This window comes from Uloborus diversus, chromosome 2 (genome assembly GCF_026930045.1).
Source record: "Uloborus diversus isolate 005 chromosome 2, Udiv.v.3.1, whole genome shotgun sequence".
Classification (NCBI taxonomy): Eukaryota; Metazoa; Arthropoda; class Arachnida; order Araneae; family Uloboridae; genus Uloborus; species Uloborus diversus.
This window is the reverse complement of record NC_072732.1, coordinates 45,260,462-45,280,773: the sequence shown is the minus strand read 5'-3', so window position 1 is coordinate 45,280,773 and position 20,312 is coordinate 45,260,462. Positions and strand designations below refer to the sequence as shown.

The 20,312-nt window shown below is 33.9% G+C and overlaps 1 protein-coding gene across 2 annotated transcripts in view; it reads left to right on the top strand.

Annotated features, from left to right (window-relative positions):
* Positions 1-1,189: 1,189 nt before the first annotated feature.
* LOC129235106 (protein transport protein Sec24A-like) overlaps positions 1,190-20,312 on the top strand; it is a 57,584-nt gene continuing 38,461 nt past the window's right edge. The window contains exons 1-4 of one of the 2 annotated variants that reach the window (XM_054868791.1): positions 1,190-1,312; positions 8,254-8,941; positions 16,560-16,625; positions 19,167-19,256. In XM_054868791.1, coding sequence (XP_054724766.1) covers positions 8,260-8,941; positions 16,560-16,625; positions 19,167-19,256 — 838 coding nt within the window. In that variant the 5' untranslated portion in view covers positions 1,190-1,312; positions 8,254-8,259. The remainder of the gene's footprint in view (positions 1,313-8,253; positions 8,942-16,559; positions 16,626-19,166; positions 19,257-20,312) is intronic. The other variant, XM_054868792.1, reaches the window with a different exon arrangement.

The window sequence follows — 20,312 nt, the reverse complement described above, 5'->3', positions numbered from 1 at the left end:
CCGACCAGCGACCACTGAATCAGACGAACAGTGCTACCCAGCGGCCACCCAACGATGCGTTGCTATGGCGATTTCAAAATAAATTTTTTATTGGTTAATTTCTAAATTAAAATTTAAAAATTAACCAAGTGTTAATTTCGAAAAACTCCGATAGAGGGCAGTGATCTCCGAACAGTTTTGAGTTCGTTTTAGCTCTAAGCTAAAAGGGTTAAAGTGAAAAGGGCCATTTTATCATTTCTTTTGTTTAAATTATTTTTTTATGAAGCGCTGTGTGTGTGTGTGTGTGTGTTGGGGGGGGGGGGGGAGGATAACCCTCCTGCACAGTCGATGCTGTGGTAGTCTGCTGACAGTAGAAATGCAGTAACATAACAATACTGAAGTAGCATTTATGCAACATGATGTTCACTGCTGACGTGTCAGCCTTTATGCAATGCTGATGCAGCATTTTGTTTATAAAGTCAGACCAAACAACGCCGAAACACGTGTCTGCTGTAATTTACAAATTTGTGCTTCTACATACGTTGTTTGGTCTGACTTTACTATTCAGCACAAAGGTATTTATTTATCTTATTTTGTTTATAGTCTAGCCCCTGGCTCAAGCTTCTTTTGGCGCTCGCTCTTAATCTACTTCAAAATCGGTTGTAAACAAGATAAGAATGGGTTGCTTTAATCGAGCAATGGCGAAACAAGTTTTACTTGTGAAGGGTTATTGTTTTTTCACAATTATAAGTAAAAAATTTCAATAGAAAATCGGCGACAAAGTTCCTGAGAATCAGCATGCTTCCTTCTCCATTTTCTACGAGTTCGATGTGTTTGACTCCAAAATGAAACAAAATTCATGAATATTTATTCAATAATCGATTTCAAGAGTCGAATAATATCCATAATAGCTCTTGTTTCTGCTCTTTTAAGCTAAATTGTACAATTAAATGTAAAATTCTTCTGATGCGAAAGTACCAGGGACGTAAAGGAGTGGTGTGAGGAGGGCGTTGGTTTGTGAATAATTTCTTCAAAAAGGAGAAAGCTGAAAAATTTTCGTGTGAAACATTCAATATTTTATATTTTTTCTAAATACGAGAGCTATTATTTGATTCATTATGTAATATTTTAAAACTTTATTTTGTAATCTATCGGCCACGCCACGTCATTTTACACTGCACATGCGCAAATAACCTTTTCTTGTGATTCTTGTCGGTCGTGTTGGCCGCTGTTAAAAGTTTCTAAACGTCATCATAATAAATGTTCAAGGTTCAGGAAAAATACGAATTTTGGATGGAGAAAATTGTTTTTATCCCTGAGTAATTTCTTTCCGGTAAGTAAAAATCGCCATTAAAGTTTTCATACATTCCCAGATCTCTATGATTAAATGTTTACTGTATAATTGAATTCCTAACTAGTGAGTGAAATTTCCCTGCTTACTTAAATGATCTTGATTATTATAACTTTTTTGACATGATAAATGTTTTTTTAGACCTTGAGTAGTTTTCCAAAATAAGAGCTCTAAGTTTTAAAGTACTGATGAAAGTGATGAGATCAAACCTTCAATTGATTGTTTATTAATCTGATGTTAAGGAATCTGATAAAGTAAAGCATTACGATATCTGTTGGTAGTTTAACAAGAAGCACGCCTTTTAAAAGTGAAATTTTGATTGTTTTATACTATGTATTGGAAATTGTATAGTCTTAAGCTGCTCGATTACATTTTTATTGCATTGCATTTAACTTTTTAATTGGTTAGCATTTGGCTTATTAAGTCGACAATTCGATTATTTGCACTTTCCTTTTTATGTTTAGTACCTTTGCCAAGTGTGTTGAGTTTTTTAGAGAAACGCTTTCGTTCAAAGATGCTTAAAAGCAAAACGTGTGATCTACCCACTGCATTCCTTCTGATGTAGTACAATTGTAAAGCGGAATACAGCTATATTTGTGCTGTTGAATTGCCGTAAGATGTCAAAATGCTACATATTCATGTGACAGAACATTGGATTGTTGCAAACTAAACTATTTTCTGCAGATATGTTTGTTTATCTAATGGGAATAACTTTGCTGCTCATTTGTCTATTCTTTAATATTTCCTGTGAATTAAATGAAATGAGCTAGTTAATTTTAAAAATTATCTTGATGATTGATTTTTGCCGTATTTAATACTGTAGTAGAAGACCATTTTAACGCACACTTTGGGACCAGAGGTTTTGCATGAACGTGAGAGAAATTGCGTGGGGTTCTGAATAACCCTAGCAACCTAAAACTTCTATTTTCAAGTTTGCAACTCATCTGATATGAACCCGAACTTCAGTAGCTAAATTTTTAAATGCTTTATTTCAAGAACTGCCAGTAGCTAGTATCTTTCATTTGTTGAGAAAGTGCATTCATTTTTTGGAAGGTCATCTGCAAGTACAACCCAAATCCAACTGATGGTCAAATCCAAAAAAAAAAAAAAAAACCAAAATCTCTTGCATTAAATGTGAACATTTTACTACTTGCAATGTTCAATATGTATGTGATAAATGCATGTGAAATTTAACCTTTAGCCAACGGCGGTACATATGCTGTACCGACAAAAAGTGTTCTCTTCCTACGGCTGTGGTACAACGTCTGTACCAGTCCTTCCCTTCCCCCTCCAGTTACTTCCCGCAGTTGATAATCCTTTCACACACGCCTACGCAGGGAGAAAATGAATGAAACGCACTACACCCCTTTTGGGGGTCTGTCAATCAGAGGCGTTTGGCATAGTTTTGTTCCCAGTGAAGGAATGTGTGGCGAAGTTTCGAAAAAGAGGGGGAAATACTTGAAGGAAAGAAAAATTTTTGATAGCCTTTTTCTGTTTAATAACCCAATAGTAAGGCTTCCTATAATTAATAACAGCATATTTTACTGAGTACAAAACACCTATTTAGTTTAAGCAGTGTAGATATTTAGGGAGCAGAGCGCAAGAAACATCATGCATTCTCCAAAATATTTCTTTTGTTATGGTTTTATAAAAATAATTAAACACTTGAAAAGCATATCTTATTTTGCTAACTTTTCGAAAATGAATATCATGCTGAATAAGAAACAACTTATCAATTTGCGATTTGCCACGTTTCATTTATTTCTTTATTTACATTTTAACTGAAAATTATTTGTAATACCGTTTCAACAAAACATGGAAAACATTCTAAAATCAATAAATTTGAAAGAGAGGTTCAATTAAGAATCTGTGTCGTGAATCTTTTGGTTTGAAAATTGAAAGTTAGACTAAATGCTCATTTTTTTTTTAAATTATAAAAAGAGTCACTAGCACAGCCAGAATTATCTTCTAGAGGGGGTTTTCTGTTCAAAACGAGTTTTTTCATATGTAAAAGTTATTGCACTAGGGATGGCAAGAATGTAAAATCAAGGGCTCTAAGCGGTGTTTTTACACCCCCCCCTTCGCTACGCCTCAAAATCTATCTAATTGATCACTTATTGAGTGAAAAGCATAAAAACTTAATTTTGATATTTTAGAAAATATAAATGTATTTCCTTGATATTTTGTCTATAGCGAATATTATTTCAGTAGAAAGTCAAAAGGACTAAGGATATGCTGAATGAAACAAAATAAGTATGGTACACCGGGGCACGTTTACGAGGATTTTTTTTTCGCTGAATTTTTTAATTTTATGGTTCAACTTAGGAATGCTTAAACGTTATGGCCTTATAAAGCAGTTAATAAAGTATAAATTTGTGCATTCAGTTTTCCCCCTGTTTGTATTTAAGGGGCTTAAAATGTTAATTTTTAAGTCAAAGTCGGTTGCTCCTCTTTCTTCCTTGCGTAAAAAAAAAAGAGAGGTTAGGTGAAAAGATTTATAAGAGCACCTGATATATCTTACTCAGTTTTCAATGAGAGTCTAATGTCTGTTTATTTTTTTTTCTGTTAATTAATTCTTACATTTGGAACTGTTTATGCCAGTAAAAAATGAAAGAAAGAGGTTGGTTTTCTGTTTACTCATGCGTATTTTTTTTTTTTTTACTTATCTTCTCTTACTCACAAATAACAACGTACTGGGTAGTGAAAATGTATTATAAAGATAGTACATAAACAGGAAATGTTGAAAAGAGGAAAGACTTGGAATCTAAAACAAATTTGCCCAGATATTTTTCTTGTGCTTTGTGAAGGGAGCGGAACTTAATCCTTCAACAATTACTAGAGGTATTTCAACCACAATTAGAAGAAAGAGTGAATGGGGATATCAGGGGATTTGTAGGCTGTCTCTCCATATTATCTCACTCGACAGTGATTGACTTTGAAACGCCAGCTTCATATACAAAAAAGGGTGCCTTGCATGCTCTAGATAAGCGCTAACATTCTTTATGTAAATGAATACGGTGTTCAAGCATATTCCGCTTGCACCTGCTCAGAAAAGCAAACCAAGGAATTGTTCGCTATTATTGTGGATTCTTTCTTGGACACACGTATTAGTGTCATCATTTTTCTGAATAGCCAAGCTGAAAAGCAAAGTTGCCTCCCTTGAATCTAAGGTATTCTACATTGTATTTACAATGGCTTTGGTCTCAGTTGAACGCTATTTACCTCCGCATTTTAGCGCATAGATAAGGACATCTGGCATTTATAGAATCCAGTGATCTACCTCACAAATAGAGTTTGATATTTATTATTTTGTTGTCGTTAGCCTTAGGTTAGATGAGAAGCGTTATTTCAGTGATTTCAATTTTAAAACTGAACCAAATATACTTACAGAAAATCTAAACCTAGAGAACCTCATAAGGAACAAGGAGGGAAAAAAATTATTTTCAAACCATTGAATAAGTGATGACTAGCCAAGTATAGTGTCCCACTATAGTAACCCTGTATTGCGGAGAGCTCAGCGGTCGAAGTGGACATCGCCCCCTTTATGCTGTCCTATTCGGGGGGGAAGGAACTAAGAAAGCTTTGAGCCGTAGGGAGAGGGAAAAGATAATTGTATAGTTGCCGTAGCCTAAAGGTTAATGAGGTGTCATTTCAGTGGTCTTTCTTGATTTCGTTCCTTTTTCTTAAATATAGTAATCAATTTCGAGTCTTTTAATTTGTCATTAATACGTTAAAACATCTGTTTTACCAATTGAAAATGAACTTTTGTTTAACCCGTAGCAGGAGAGGTGAAAAAGTAGGATATAACAGGGGACGTGAGGTCTCGGACACCGCTCTATATACAAATGTTTTTAAAACCATGTAGTTAAGGTACATTCCTATAATTTGCCTTAGATGTTCTTTGAATTTTTATTAGAACGGGAAAAAATCATTTTTGAATTTTGAATTGAAATATACCTTTCCGAAGAAATTTTGCTAGAGTCTTAAGATTTTTTGAGAAAATCATATGCTACAGTAAATAATTAACTACTTGTAATAAAAATGAATCTGATATTTATCAATGATTTCATTTTAGTTCTTTAATATATACAGAACATATTAGAACAAGAAAATTGATTGTATCACGCTGCGGGAACATTTTGACAGCCCTTTAACTTTTAGTATTTTGCGTCATATTTCGAAGCGGGATTCAGCCTTTATTGTCCCTAGAACATCATTGTGTAACCTTAGTGGACATTTCAAACAGATCTCAACCTCATCTAGAATATTTTGCATCTCTTCCGCATAACGCGGATAAGATTAATGAACCTATATTCCCGGTTCTAACGTTAAGAGCCATGTCTACTACTGCCGAAAATTGTAACACCGAAGGGGAGGTGAGGTCTCACAGACCTCTTCTAAAGAATGCAATAAAATTTAAACCAGATACACTTACCTAAAGATACTGATAAGCAAGGGGGGTGCTCAATGTCCAAAAACAAAAGGCTATTGGGGAAAAAACCATTCAATCGGGCTGAAAATGAAATAGGAGCGATCAGATGAACTTTTGAGCTGTCTGTGAGATCTCACCTCCGCTCTTAAGTGTTAAACTTACATAAACTGCATTTAAGCAAAAATTAACAGATACTGGTACCTCTTGCGACCTTTTGTGTGCTGCTTAGAATACGAGGCATGAAAACAGGTCAGTATTTTTTGGTAAATTACCAAATAGTTCATTTTAAGAAACAAAATTAGTAATGAAGCCCCGGTTTTTACATTTTTCAAGGGGCTGCGTTAAAAAAAGGTACAATATGCGAAAACGTAAAATACAGCAAATACATAGAATGCTAGAATCAAATAGACACAAAACTAAATGTAGTAAAGAGTAAAGATGACTGTTTCAAAAGGTATAATATCTATATTTTAGGAAGAGAGCAATATGCTACATGTCATTTTAGATCGTTTTAAGATTTTGACACATTTAGTTGCAAATCTGGGCATTTTGGTTGAAAGTAGTCCGTAGCAGTGCTTTGTTTTTTAGTCATTGAGTTCAAAGTAAAAGCAGTATCATCCAGTATTGAAATACTTTGCAAGTTTTTTTTTTGGTCTTTATGAGAAATAAAATAGTCTTTAGCTAATTAACTCTTCAATGCAATATTGAAAGAAAAGGTGGGCTGTGCTTCTGGTTCCTCTTGTTTATCTTCATTTGACAGATGAAAAGTTCATAAAATGGGTAACAAATAGCACAATTATATTTCTGTTTTCATAGATTTAACTTTCAACAACAAAAAATTATCATTTAAAAAGTACAAATATATTGCCTATTTTAGAATTTTTTTTTTCTTTTTTATTACTTCCCATACAAAATGTAAACTGCAGGAAATTCATTAGTAAGAAATTTACAATCGGATGTAAATTATAATATTAGAAAAACTTGGGCCTAAGGAAAAAAACTTAAAATGCGGTCAAAATGCAAATTTAGGGATTGCAAAGACACCTTTTTCAATGCAAAGAAGCTCTTCTTTGCATGTGTTCCTTGTAACACCAAAACACGTGTCTGCAGTAATTTGCAATTTTTATGCTTCAAAATGTTGGATAATTGATTATTTTTATTTTCAGCTCAAAGATATTTATTTGTTATTTACTGCAATATCTCTATAAGTGCTCATGGAAGTTCAAAATAACCTCCATGTTTTCATAATTTTAACATCTGACTTGACTCATTTATAGCAAAAAAGTATCATTATATGACTTTTGTTGCAGAGTTTATTTGAACAAAATCCTGTGAAATGACCCTTATGCTATTTATTTACAAATAAATGAAATTTAATCTCTTAAATTTGAATTTCATTTGTGTATCATGCCTCTTTTCTTATTGGTTGCTTGTGTCAGTAGTGACAGATTTTTAAACAAAAAAGTAAACAAATAAGATGTATTTGTTATTGTGAAAGATCATAGTCTGGTAAATGACGACATTTGCCAGGGGATATCAACAATCTCAGAATAATTAGGTCGGTGAAGGACCAAATGTTTAGTTATACAGTGATCTCTCACTTATACGCGACCTCTGTTATACGTGTTTTTCACTTATGCGCGTTTTTCTCACGGGCCCGGCCAGCGATATAGGAAAGCAATGTTATCTCTTGTTCATTTATACGCGAAACCTAAAATTTACCTTTCACTTATGCGCGATAAAATGTTTTCAAGTTTTAGTTAAATTGCCTATTCACGCTTTGCTTATCGGAAGATTTGTACCCTTCTTAATGTCTCTTGGAATGCTTTCACACATCTTTATTCCAATGTTCAAAATGTTTCCAAGAACGCGTTTTTTTTGCACAAGTGTGCGATTGGGGGTGCAGTTAGTCTTGTGATTGACATCGAGAGGGGAGAACGGGTTGCATGCAAAAGGGTTGACCTTCCTAAAAGTCGTGGTTGAAGCGGAAAGCATTGACATAGCCTATCGAGGATCTTTTGTATCCTCACAGACTATGACACTGATCACGCGACAGTTTTTAGGTTTTGTGGAATTCGCTTACATACTGTACAGTGTATAAAAAATGACAAAACGTGCAATTTCAAATTTTACATTTTTATTAAATTACAATGCATAAATGGAAATTATGTGCGCATTTATTCATTAGTATCAGTAGTGTACTATTAGTATTACTATAACTGTTGATAACTTACTGTATTTAAGCTTATTTTTGGGGTCTTTCACTTATGTGCCAATCGCACTTGTGTGCGAAAATTTCGTTCTCCCCTTTGGTCGCGTATAAGTGAGAGGTCATATTTTAAAATTTTACACATTCATCACTATTGCCAGTGAAAGTAGACATTCTCCAATTTCAATTTTACTTGGTAGCATATTATTAAAAAATTATGCATTCTGTAGGATAAGTATGAATGTCATTTTGAGCATTTCTAATATATTTTTTAAATTACAGAATAAAATGTCTGCTCCGAACTCGAACTTGCAACCACCTTTTTCATATCCAAGTAATCAAAACACCTATTCTCCTGTTAGTGAAGGCACTGTGAACCGGCCTTGTCCCGGACAAAATGCTATGATTGGACCTCCGTATGCACAACAACAACCTGGAAATCAAGTCATATCCCCAGTGAATGCATCACAGCCTTTATCTCAATCAAGTGTGGCCCCACAAGTTGCTCAAAACTATAATTATACTCATAATAGTTCACAGGTGCCATTTTCAACTCCTCCTTCTAAAAGTACTACAAACTTGGGTGCTCATATTCCTGTCAATCCACTGCATTCTGCTAGTCCAAAGAACCCTGTTTCTCCATATGGTGTGGAAAAACAATATTATTCAGTGCAAAATGGACCACTCTCCCCACAAAATTCTAATTATGGGGCAAGTATGAATGGCGGTGATTCGTCACAAATAAATGGTGTGAATGTTGCGAATCAGGTTGGTCCTAATCAGAATGTATCAACTGCAGCTCCATGGCAAGCTGCATCGTCGCTTATGCCTCCCAGTCAGAATCAAATGTTGCCAACTTCAAGTAGTGGAATAGTTTCATCTCCACCTCACCAATTTTCAAGTCCATCTCCACAGCCATTAACTGCTGATGGCAAGCCAGTGCCTACATTATCACAGGTGCCTTCACCAGGTAATACCAAAATTTGATCAGTTGAACTTCATGTTAGTTTCATTTTACAGTCGACTTTCAATAGCTCGAAGCCTAATAACTCAAATATACCTTTATCTCGAAAATTTTCGTTGGGCCCTAAACTTTTGAGAAGGCTTTGAGAATGACTCATAACTTGAACTACCAATAACTCGAAGGTTTTAGCTGGTGCATTGGGACTTCGAGTTATCGAGAGTCAACTGTAATTTATCTTTTGGGACACATCTATACTGGCTCAGTCGGAATTTTTCTATGTTTGAGGGCTGCTGCAAAAAAGTTTAAAAAAAAAGGCTCAGTCTATGTATATTTTGATATCATGTATATCATGATATATGATGTATATCCGATATTTATTTTGAAAATATCATGGTATGTTAGAGTTTGGGTATTTATTTTTGAAACATATTTGCAGCATTAAAATTATATTTATTGAATATTTTGAATGTTATTCATTTAGTAAGAAATATAATTGATAAAAACTAAAAATTAAAATAATATAATTTATTCATGCAATGATTATAAAGTTATAGTAGACCATGGTAGCCATGATGATTATGCTTCGGACTCTTAACTGAAAGGTTCGATGCCAGCCTGTCGAAGATCTGTTCGTTAATAGTGACTGGGGCACATTAAATATGTCGCGATCACAAAGTTCTCTGAGTGAATCAGGGGCGCCGACTTGCAAAAATTATTGGGGGAGCTGGAAGTCACCAGTGGTCCATGAGGTATGTAATCCCGCTGACCCCCCCCCCCCCGGCCCTTTTTTCAAAAAAAAAAAAAAAATTCAGATTTTTGAACCTTGAAAATGCCAATGTACATATTTTCTGGTGTATATGATTTATACAAACAAACATTATGGGGCATGGTGTTTTCAAAGTCAATCTAAGAATTGGTATACAAATTTTCTGGTTCAATTGGATCATGTCAATTGCTTTCAGTGAGGGATATTTTTACAGTTCTATTTTGGGGGAAGTTGTGCAGAGACGTGGCTAGGCCTTTATATAAGGTCACTTGCCTTGCATGGAAGGGCACTCTCAGTGGCTCTGACCTACAAACAATATTTTGAGGGGGGGGGGGCATACCACAGGTCTAACCCGGGGAAAATTTCTAAATTGGAGATGGAAAAAGTACGTTTTATAGTTTTTTAAGCATTTCAGATTAATATATTATCAACATTAGAACCTTGAAAACTCTACTCTTGCTAACTCAACACATGTTTTGGCTTTGAAAAAAAGAAAAAAACACATACCAGGGCCCAATACAGGCTGATTTTGCTACCGTTTTTCGGTACCTTCACAAAAATCTCTTTTTGAAATCGGTATTTTCACAAAAATCAAGTAATAAAATCAGTAGCTTCACAAAAACATCGAAAATTTCCCAAAAATTAGCATTTTAAAATATAAAATTTGTTTCTCTGTTTAAAACAAAACTTACTCATAAAATAAAAGTCTAAGCAGGTTTATATGAACAATCGCTTAAATAGAAACCTTTTTGTAGTATTTTAACTATTTTTTAGCTGTTTCTCGCCTAAGTGTATTCAATATTATCGCAATCTTTCAACATCTGTTTTGGGAAACTATTTTTCTCATAATTTCCTATATTGTACACAGTACATAGCCTATTAAGCTGAAATTACGATGGTATTTTTCATAATTAGGTTTTTCGCTCCCCCTCCCCTCCCCAAAAAACGAAATCTGTTAAAAATAATACTAGATGACATTTACACTTTTCGAACTAAAATTTCTCGAAAGCAATGCTGATAAAAAAAAAAAACTTTCACAAAAATAGAATGATGCAATACTTTCACAAAAATAGGTAGTGAGAAAAAAATCCTGGATTGGCCCCTGCATACAGTATTTTTGTAAAAAGTTAATTTAATCTATAGTATAATAATTTTGTTTTTGCACTATTACAGAACAGTGAATCTATAAAAAGATTGAAATTATATTTAAATAAATCTTAAACTATCATTAAAAAAATAAAGCATAAAGTATTGCTGTTCCACTTTGATTAATAAGTTAAATAGCTAATTTAAACTTGCTTTGAATAATGCTCAGAGTTCATTAAATAAAAATAATATCCCAAAGTTAATTTGTTTAATATCTTTATCTTTACTAATAATAAAGCTCAAAGTCTCTTTGTCTGGATATTGGGATCTCTGTGATGCACTCAGCGCCTAAACCGTTGGGTTGATTTTCATGAAATTTGACACAAACCTTCTTTGTAGCATGGGAGTGTGCACTTTGAAGCGATTTTTCGAAAATTCGATGTTGTTCTTTTTCTATTCCAATTTTAAGAAGATTTTACCCAGCAAATTATCATAACGTGAAATAGAAAATTACGAAATTATCATAACGAGAAACCATAACATAGACGAGCAAATGGACATAGCAAATTGGCGAGAAGTTCATTATTCATTATTTGTAAATATACAGGGGAACCAAAAGACCTTTTTATTTACGACAACGGGCAAAGCCGTGCGGGTACCACTAGTAGTTAATAAAGTTGATATATTATGTAAATAGCTGGTTTTTATAGGGTCTTATACCCTAAAAATATAAAAGTATCTGAAAATAACTAATATAGTATGATAGTAATACAGTAATAAAATAGTACTAATATTTCGAAATTTTAAATCCAACTTTCTGTATGTAGTTAATTCTCTATTTTACAGATATTTTGAAAACTGCTTTAAATACCATTATTAGAAAGGTCCTTAGAAAGGTGCAAATGTCAACTGCCTGACTAGATTACTGAATTTGAAGTTGTTAACGACTGATCAAATACCCAATTCATCCAAAATATCTCGGTGGTTATGAAGAACAGCCAAGTTGTTCACTCGCTTCTACTCCATTGTTGATCGAACAGATTTTATCCGCAGGTTCGCACACTGGGACAAATTCTAAGTGCTCGCAGCACCGTAACACAATCATTATTCACACCACTCGTTTTTAGTTAACCTGTTTTTTAACATAATAATTATTTGTTTTAACTCATTACTGAATGTATTTTACAAGGTAACTATCTTCAAGCAAGGAAAACAAAATATATTAAGACAACTTTGTGAGAATAGAAAGCATTAAATACTTAATTTTCCTAAATTATTGGGGGGGGGGGGGGGGGGCTCTGCTCCTCCAAAATTTTTTTTGAGGGGGCTTGGGCCCACTCAGGCCCCATGGAGTTGGCGCCACTGGAGTGAATCAATGCCTCTTGGGGGTTCTGAAGGGATTGTTCGGCTTCTGGTTTGGATGAAAAAACAGAACTGTTTTCTAGGCCTCATCCAACTGGTTAAGCCACAAATATGTAGTGATAGGTACTAAGGTACTAGGGATAGGAGACGCATCACAAAGAACCCTGTATTAGATATAATGCCAGAATTTCTCATATTTTCAATATTTTTCAAAATATCATGATTTTATACTTTGCCAGCAATTGACATTGCTATAATTCATTAGTATTTAGCTCAGGGTTGGTCATTTTGCTGTCAAAAATACTTTTTTGTGCCGGGACAGCGGAAAAAACAATGGCGAAAATGGAACCCCCCCCCCCCTCGGCAAAAATGGAAAAAATGGTCTTTCCTATCTGGTTTTGATCGAGAATAGTTGAATAATATAGGAAAACATTAACTTGTTCTCCCTAAAGAAATAATGCAGTTTTCTCTTTCAATGAGAAAATGGATAGATCTGAGTGGGGAAAAAAAAACCTGTACGAGAGTTGTTGTCTGAAAAGTTTCCGACCTAACAAATAAAAACCATATTTACCTTCCAAGCTGACTGTTATTTTTCAACATAGTCTCCTTGTATGTCCACACACTTGATCCAGTGATGCTCCTATCCTTTTAACCCATCCAAATAGTACAATTAGTCTTTCTCTTCGAAATAACTGTTGGCAAAGTTGATTACCTCTTCATTTGAAGAGAACCTTTGTCCCCCAAGAGCTTCTTTCAGCTTAGGAAACAAGAAAGTCACTTGGGGCCAGGTCTGGTGAGTAGGGTGGGTGCTCAATCAGTTCATACTAGGACTGGGTGATATACTGATATATCGTCATTTATCGACATATATCTATTACCGCGGTAATGATACTTAGATTTCTATCCGTCCAATATATCATTTGAAACGGTCTCCGGATCCCATCTCCCTATAAAGTTTTCAAAAGCGGGACCCTTCTAAGGACCGTGCCCCTAGTTTCTAACAAGGCTGATAAGTAAATGGGTTTTGGTTAAAAAAGCATCTTAATGCAGCAATAAAAAATTAACCAATTGAGGTATCAACACGATTCATAATTCTAATTAAACATAAACCATTGATATTTCCCTGAAAAAAAGGTTTGTGAAAAATGCTGAAAAGAAATATTTGTATTAAAAAAATGAAAAACAAAAAAACCTAATGAGACTACTTCTGTTGTATATTTATCTCACTAGCGGGAGCACAACTCATCCCTTTTGGACCCTTAAGCTGAAGGAATACAACTTATAAGTCCCAAATTAAAAGGGAAAATATTGACTTCGTTCATAACGCACGGCACCACTTGAAATGGAATTCAAGTGCATATACCAATTTTAAATAGTTATCACTGGCAGCCCTGACGTTACAAAATTGAAATTGATATTTTCGATATCCCTGTTGTCGCCAGACAGTTTCTATGCATGTGCAGACATAGTGTTTTTTGTGCAGACATAGTGTTTTTTGATATTCAAAAAGAAGAGACTAAATCCTTTTGAAATAACATCCCTGATTCTTTCAGTTACATAGTCTGCCTCTTGCCCCCCCCCCCCTCCCATGGGCATATCCCTGCTTTAGCAATTATTATTGGGATAAACTACTTTAATATTTAACTTTTAAAATGCCCAATGGCTTCCCTCTATTGCAGATCTCAATATACAAGTAATATAGTTAGGGAAGCACATCCCCCCAACTGTGACAACACCCCTCAATTGTTCTGAGCGTCATCCCCCCTGAAAAAAAACGGGCTCCCCTAGTGAAGAGTCTAAAATCCTTTAAAAAAAATCTTCTGATAGTTTCAGTGATATTGTCAGCCTCATGCCCCCCTTGAAATGGGCACCCCAGCTTTATCATTAGAATAAATTGCTGGAATATTTACATTTCTAGATTTTCATAGGTTTTTCTCTATTGGAGATCTTTATATATATATATATATATATATATATATATATATATCATGATGCTAGGGCCGCCAATCTCTAATAAGTACGATGGAACCCCTCATTTTAATTTTAACCAAGCCCCCCAACTGCCCCCCCAAAAAACAAGTGTTCCTATTTAAGAGACTAAAACCTTTAAAATAAGTTCCCTGATAATTTCAATGGCATAATCAACTTCAAGATCCTTCTCCCCCCCCCCACCAAATGGGTACCCTGCTCTAGGCATTATTATTTGTCTAAATTGCTGGAACATTTGCTTATCAAGATGTTCAATGACTTTTCTGTATTGCAGATCTTATAATGTATGTGATGTAGCTGGGGTGCCAATTTCCCTCCCCAAGTGCGGAGGCTCCCCTCATTTTTATCAACCTCCCCCCCCCCCAAAGAAAAGAAAAATGCTACCATCTTTTTAATGGATTAAAATCCTTCTGTAAAAAATTTAATGGCATTGTCTGCGTCATGACCTCCTTCCCCCTGCAAGGGCTGTTATTATTCTTACATATTGCTATTATTATTTGCATAAATCCCCCCTCAAATTTATCATGCTTCTTCCAAAACGCTACCTTTTATTGAAGAGACTAAGCTTCTTTTTAAATAACTTCTCTGATAATTTCAATTGTATACTAAGCATCAAGACCCCCCCCCCCCCCCCCCCCCCCAATGGGGACCCCTGCTTTAGCTATTATTATAATAAACCAATGGAATATTTTCTTTTCAAGATGTCCAATGGCGTTTCCATGTAGCATATCTTAATTAGCAGAACTAGGCGAGCTCATTCCCCCCGACTGTGATGGCACCCCTCAGTTTTACCAAGTCCCCTTTTTCCTCAAGAATTGTGACCCACTATTAAAAATACTTAAATTTTTCTAAAGTAATTTCTGCAAATGTTTCTGTGGTATAATCTGCTTCATGACCCCCCCACCCTCTGATACAAACACATGATAATCCTTGTTGTAGCTATATTATTAGAAAACATTGCTGAAATATTTATTCACTAAGATGGCCTATAGCTTCTCTCTGTTGCAGATACTTATATAATAGGTTTTGCAGTCCCCCCCCCCCTCCGAGTAAAATGTTGAATTTAACAACCTAAATATATCGATATATCGAAAATATCGATATTTTGAGAGTGATATATCCCTGTATTAAAATTCTGATATCGCCCAGCCCTATTTCATACTTTAATTCATGGATTTAAGCCATTGAAACGGCTGAGGTGAGTCTTGATGAAAAATAACCATCTTCATATGAAGGTCGGAAACTTTTCATGCAACCCTCGTATATCTCTAGTTTGGTAGATGCATTTTAAATATTAACTCTACTTCTTAGCAATATTAGCTCATGCTACAGAAGATCGAAGTCCTGCAAGTACAGCTGCAATAGAAAGTTATCTCAAACTTTTCTTTTGTAGAATCATCCAAAACGGTTTGCCAACTACTATCCTTATGAAACTAGTTCATTCTAAGGTCATACTGAAAAAACAAATAGGTTTTCAAAGATGATATAGACTGATATTTAAGTGATGTTTTATTTAAAGAAATGTGTGTTTTAATTTTAATTTATCTCAATTTCTTTTATTTTATTGTTGCATATTGATTTAACAGGTATAATTAAAAAAAAAGAATGTTTTACAGTAATTGCTATGTAATAAACAAGCTAATTACCTTTACATTATAAGCAAAAAATTATTTATGGATCTTCAATAATACAAACTGTAAATTTTGTTAGTAACATGTAAAAGATTTAAAAACAAAAATGTTGCAAATATTTAAGTATTAAAGAAATTAAACATTAAATTTATTTTGAACTGGTAAACTATTGAAAAAAATTCTTTATGAAGAAAAATTTGCTTTTTCTTCACATGCAACTTTTAAAAAATGTGTCGATAAGTTGTTAATGCAAATCTTATTTTTGCCGCTTTGGGAAAAACCTATTTTTGCCAGGCAGAAAAAACAGTGGTTTTTTCCACCCATAGCAAAAATTTGCCTGGAAAAATCTGGAACTAATATCAGTTCCAGATCTAGGGGGGGAGCAAGCCGACCCCCTACTCTGAGCGGCAACTTCAGGAAGTGGCAAATTTACCGTAGTTCTGTGTTTTTTCGTTAAGACTCCATGTAAAAACTTGAAGGAAGGTGGATAAGGGTGGCAGTTTCAAAATTTGTCCAGGTTCAGAAAAATCGAAAAATCCAGGACTGACTTAATTTGTTTATGACTTCGCTATAAGTTTAGGCATAATCTTCAGACTAGAATAGAAATGTAGAAAAAATTTTGCTACACTCTACTACATGTTTAACAGGGTAGTCAAGTGAGTCACTATTGTTGTGATAAATTGTACATGCTCTGTCTTTGAAAGGAATTCTAATTATATGCTTTTTTTAGTTTTGAAAGAAGCTTAAGAGTTGGGTTGGTAATCAAGTCTTTTTTTTTTAAAAATTACAGGCTTGCCCCTGCCTTATGGTACTCAGAATAATTCTTTTAGTCCACAAGTTACTCCAGGAACTTCTCGTGAGTAGATTTTTTTTCCAATTTTATCTGTCATGTTTCATTTCATCTTACTTAAAAAGTAAGGCAAAACTTGATTTCATCGATTTACATGTTTTAAAAATTCTAATGAATTTTTTGCATTTTGGAGCAACGATATGTACAGTAGGCGCTGCTTAATGTGATCACGGTTAATGTTATAATTCGCTTAATGTTATCAGAATCACGAAGTCCCAGAACACTTGTATGTTAACACACGTTAAAAAAGTCGGATATTGTAATCAGCGTCTTCGTTTATTGTTACCACTTTTTCATAAACTTTCAATTTTCCCCCCGTTATTTGTTCCTCAATCAACAAAAATACATAGGCAAACCCTGACCGGACTAACTTTCTGTGTAGCATTTTGTGATTTTCAATAGCAGTTCAAAATTTTTCTAGGAATGAAGCTACAGAAAGTTTGCCCCCAGTGACCACAGACTCCCCCTAAGAAAACTTTCTAACTTTCTTTTGCTACTAAAAAAATTTAGTCGCTGGGCATGTTCCAGGCATTGATGTAGGACCTCCATTGTTGCCATTATTTTGGAAGCTGTTAAAGAATTGTGGGGAGATTGAAAACAAAACGAAGTTAAAAATTAAAATTTAAACAACAAGCAAAACCATGCTGGAAAAGATAGAAAAGCTGAATGTGCTTTGAAACTGGTTTAGGAATGTCAGGGAAAACGGTCATATTTTACTTTAACTATTACTATGTGATTAAAAATTGCATAGTTTAGCTTTAACTTTTTATAATTCAGATATTTCCATTCTGTTAATTTAATAATTTATAATTTCAAACTACATTCAGTTGAGTTATTGTGATTTTAATTTGAGGTTGCCAAAATAAATGCACCTTAATTGAAAAAAATTCATTATTTTGTGTCTCCTGGATTCTTTTCGGTTATTGTTATCAGTCGGTTATTGTTATCAAATTACATTTGTCCCGCAGTGATCACATTAAGCGGCGCCTATTGTATATGATTTTAAAGTAACAGAAAGTGGAGTTGTATTGATATGAATTAAAGTGTACATTCACACAAATAATTTTTTCTTTGCCATCATACATGTTTCTGTTATATCAACAGTAGAGAAGTCCAAAATTACAAGAACAAATAAAATTAAAAATTGTTGATCTCCACATTGCTGCCCGAGTTTCACTGAGTAAAGTAAATCACCAAACGAAAATATGGATGAATTAAAGTATGTTTATGGGTTAGGTGCCTTCAATGCTTTCTTTTATTAGTTCTGCACTGAGAAAACTTTTCAATGCCCAAGAAGGTGATGCTAAAAGCCAATGTTGTTAGTAAATCTGAGTTAACAGGAAGAAAATATATATCATTTGCATTTTAGAAGCTTATTTTCTGACACTTTTAAATTTAAAATACCTTTTCCACAATATTTCTGTTCTTAATTATATCATTAGTAAAATTCTTAAACCAAAATCAAGGACGGATACAAGAGAGGGGCAGTGGGGGTGATCATCCCCTCCTTGAGCCGAGGTACAGGGACTTTCTTCAGGTATATTTACAATATTAAATTTCCAAAAGCATAAGTTTACATAAATCTCGATGGCGTTGTAAGAAATGGTGCTCTTCCCCGAAATTCAAGTCTTGAAAACGAAATCGTTATCCATCTCTTATTATTGTGATCTAGAGATAGGGACCAGAACTTTCTACAGAATTTTTTCGAAATTGAAGTTCCAAATCCTCAATTTTTGTTTCAACTGTCGGACACCTTTGATTACGGAAATGTAAGCATGAGGTCCAGTACACTCCTCCAAAAAATTTTTAGAAATTGAAGTTCCAAAGAGTAAAAAGTAGAAAATAATCGTCCCCTCCTGAAAATTTTCTGGATCCGTCCTTGACCAAAATATTAGTGTTCTAGAAAAAACTTCATTTTTTCTATGCTAAATCAGCCTCTTAAGTGCTGATACTTCTCGTATTAACGTAATGTATAACTTAATTAGTATGAATAGCTTCAGATCAGCTGAAGATATTTGCTTATTAATTATTATTTATAGCTTTATAATTATGACTATTAATTATGTACTTATTTTGTTATGGCTTACCTAGGGTGTAATTGGAGAGCAGGTATTTTTGGCTCAACTTTAGGCACTAAAAACATAATAACACTTTAAGCAGCATGCATCTTTTTATTAACTATTCTTTGAGTTTTTTTTTTTGATAGAAGCATTAATCTGGCTTTCTAGTTACAAGCCATCGCTTTTTACAAGAACTATAACTTCTACCAGACTAAAACCAATTTGTTTTTTGTCTTTGTTATGTCCATAAAGAACTTTATTCCATGCTTGAAATTGTAAAATGTGTAATTGAAACACTTGAAGTGCCTTTGAGGATATTTACTTATTGCCATGTGTTACCACCACACATGTTCCATGTGTGAGTTATTTCCATGTGTGTTATGAAAATGAGATTCTTAAAATTTTAACCTTCTGATGCTTGATAAATGCTGTGCATTCAATTGATAGTGTTTGCTTTTTAACTTTCTGGCATGTTCTAATCTTTTAGAACCTCCCTCTGCCCGATCCTCACGAAACCCTTCTCCAATTTCCTCCCAGCGTTATGACTATATGGAGGGGCAGTTTTCAAACAAACCTAGTAGGTAGATTTTGGTTCTTCAAAGTAATTCTTGCAGCTTTTATGCTTTTTTTATTTGAACTGGATGTGATGAAATGCTTTTAATCTGCAATTTAATTTGTACTAACCATTCTGTGTGTGTGTATGTAGTGTTCGATGTTCATATTGAATAGATCTAAAAGAATTACATAGTAAAACTTCTGCAATTAATTTACATAACCAAAACAAGTTGATTCTGAATCTACAATCATACAAGTTTTGTAGTAGTGGAAAAACTCTCCCAGTTACAAAATTTCTTCATGAAACACTGTTTACCAAAAGGTCACCGTCCTTGTTGGGAGAAAGGATAGAAAGCTCATTATGTTTTGAATATGCCGAAATGTCATCGTTTATCCTCGTTCTACATTTTCATACCTAATTTGGTAAAGAATCACTTCATAGTCACCTTATTGATTGGTGGGTGAAGCAGTTTTATGTTCGTGTTCTGCTCCTAAGTTAAATTATTTGTGCCGAGTCAAATAACTTGCCATTGCTGTGTTGGCCACTGAAATCCCTAAGTCCAACTTTCCCACTTTCCGAAAAAATTGATGAGCTTATTTGAAGGTCTGAATAAATTATGCATTGTGCCCTTTTGAGTCCAGAATATGAATTCTCATCAAAACATTTAAAAAGTGAATATAGACATTTAAATTTTGTTAAAATAAAATATTCCATTGTAACTTTGCCACTAAAATCAAATAAATTTATGCCAAATGTAATATTTAAAATGATATATATTTATTACATGTTTGGATTGTCATACAAGGAAAATTGAATCATATTATAAAAAAGCATTTCTGATTGATGTATGTTTAATAATGCAATAAATAATAATGTTAGAAGTTGATTTTTTAAAATAATATAAAATAATTTTAAATTCCAAGTAACTAATCTAATTTTTAAAAGCTTAGTGTTAAACTTAGTCAAGTCTATTTCAAATTTCCGATAAAGCTTCAAATGAACCATTAAAGGGAATTATACTGTCACCTGCGCAGACCTAGTTAATACAGATGCATACACAAACATCCTTCACAGAAA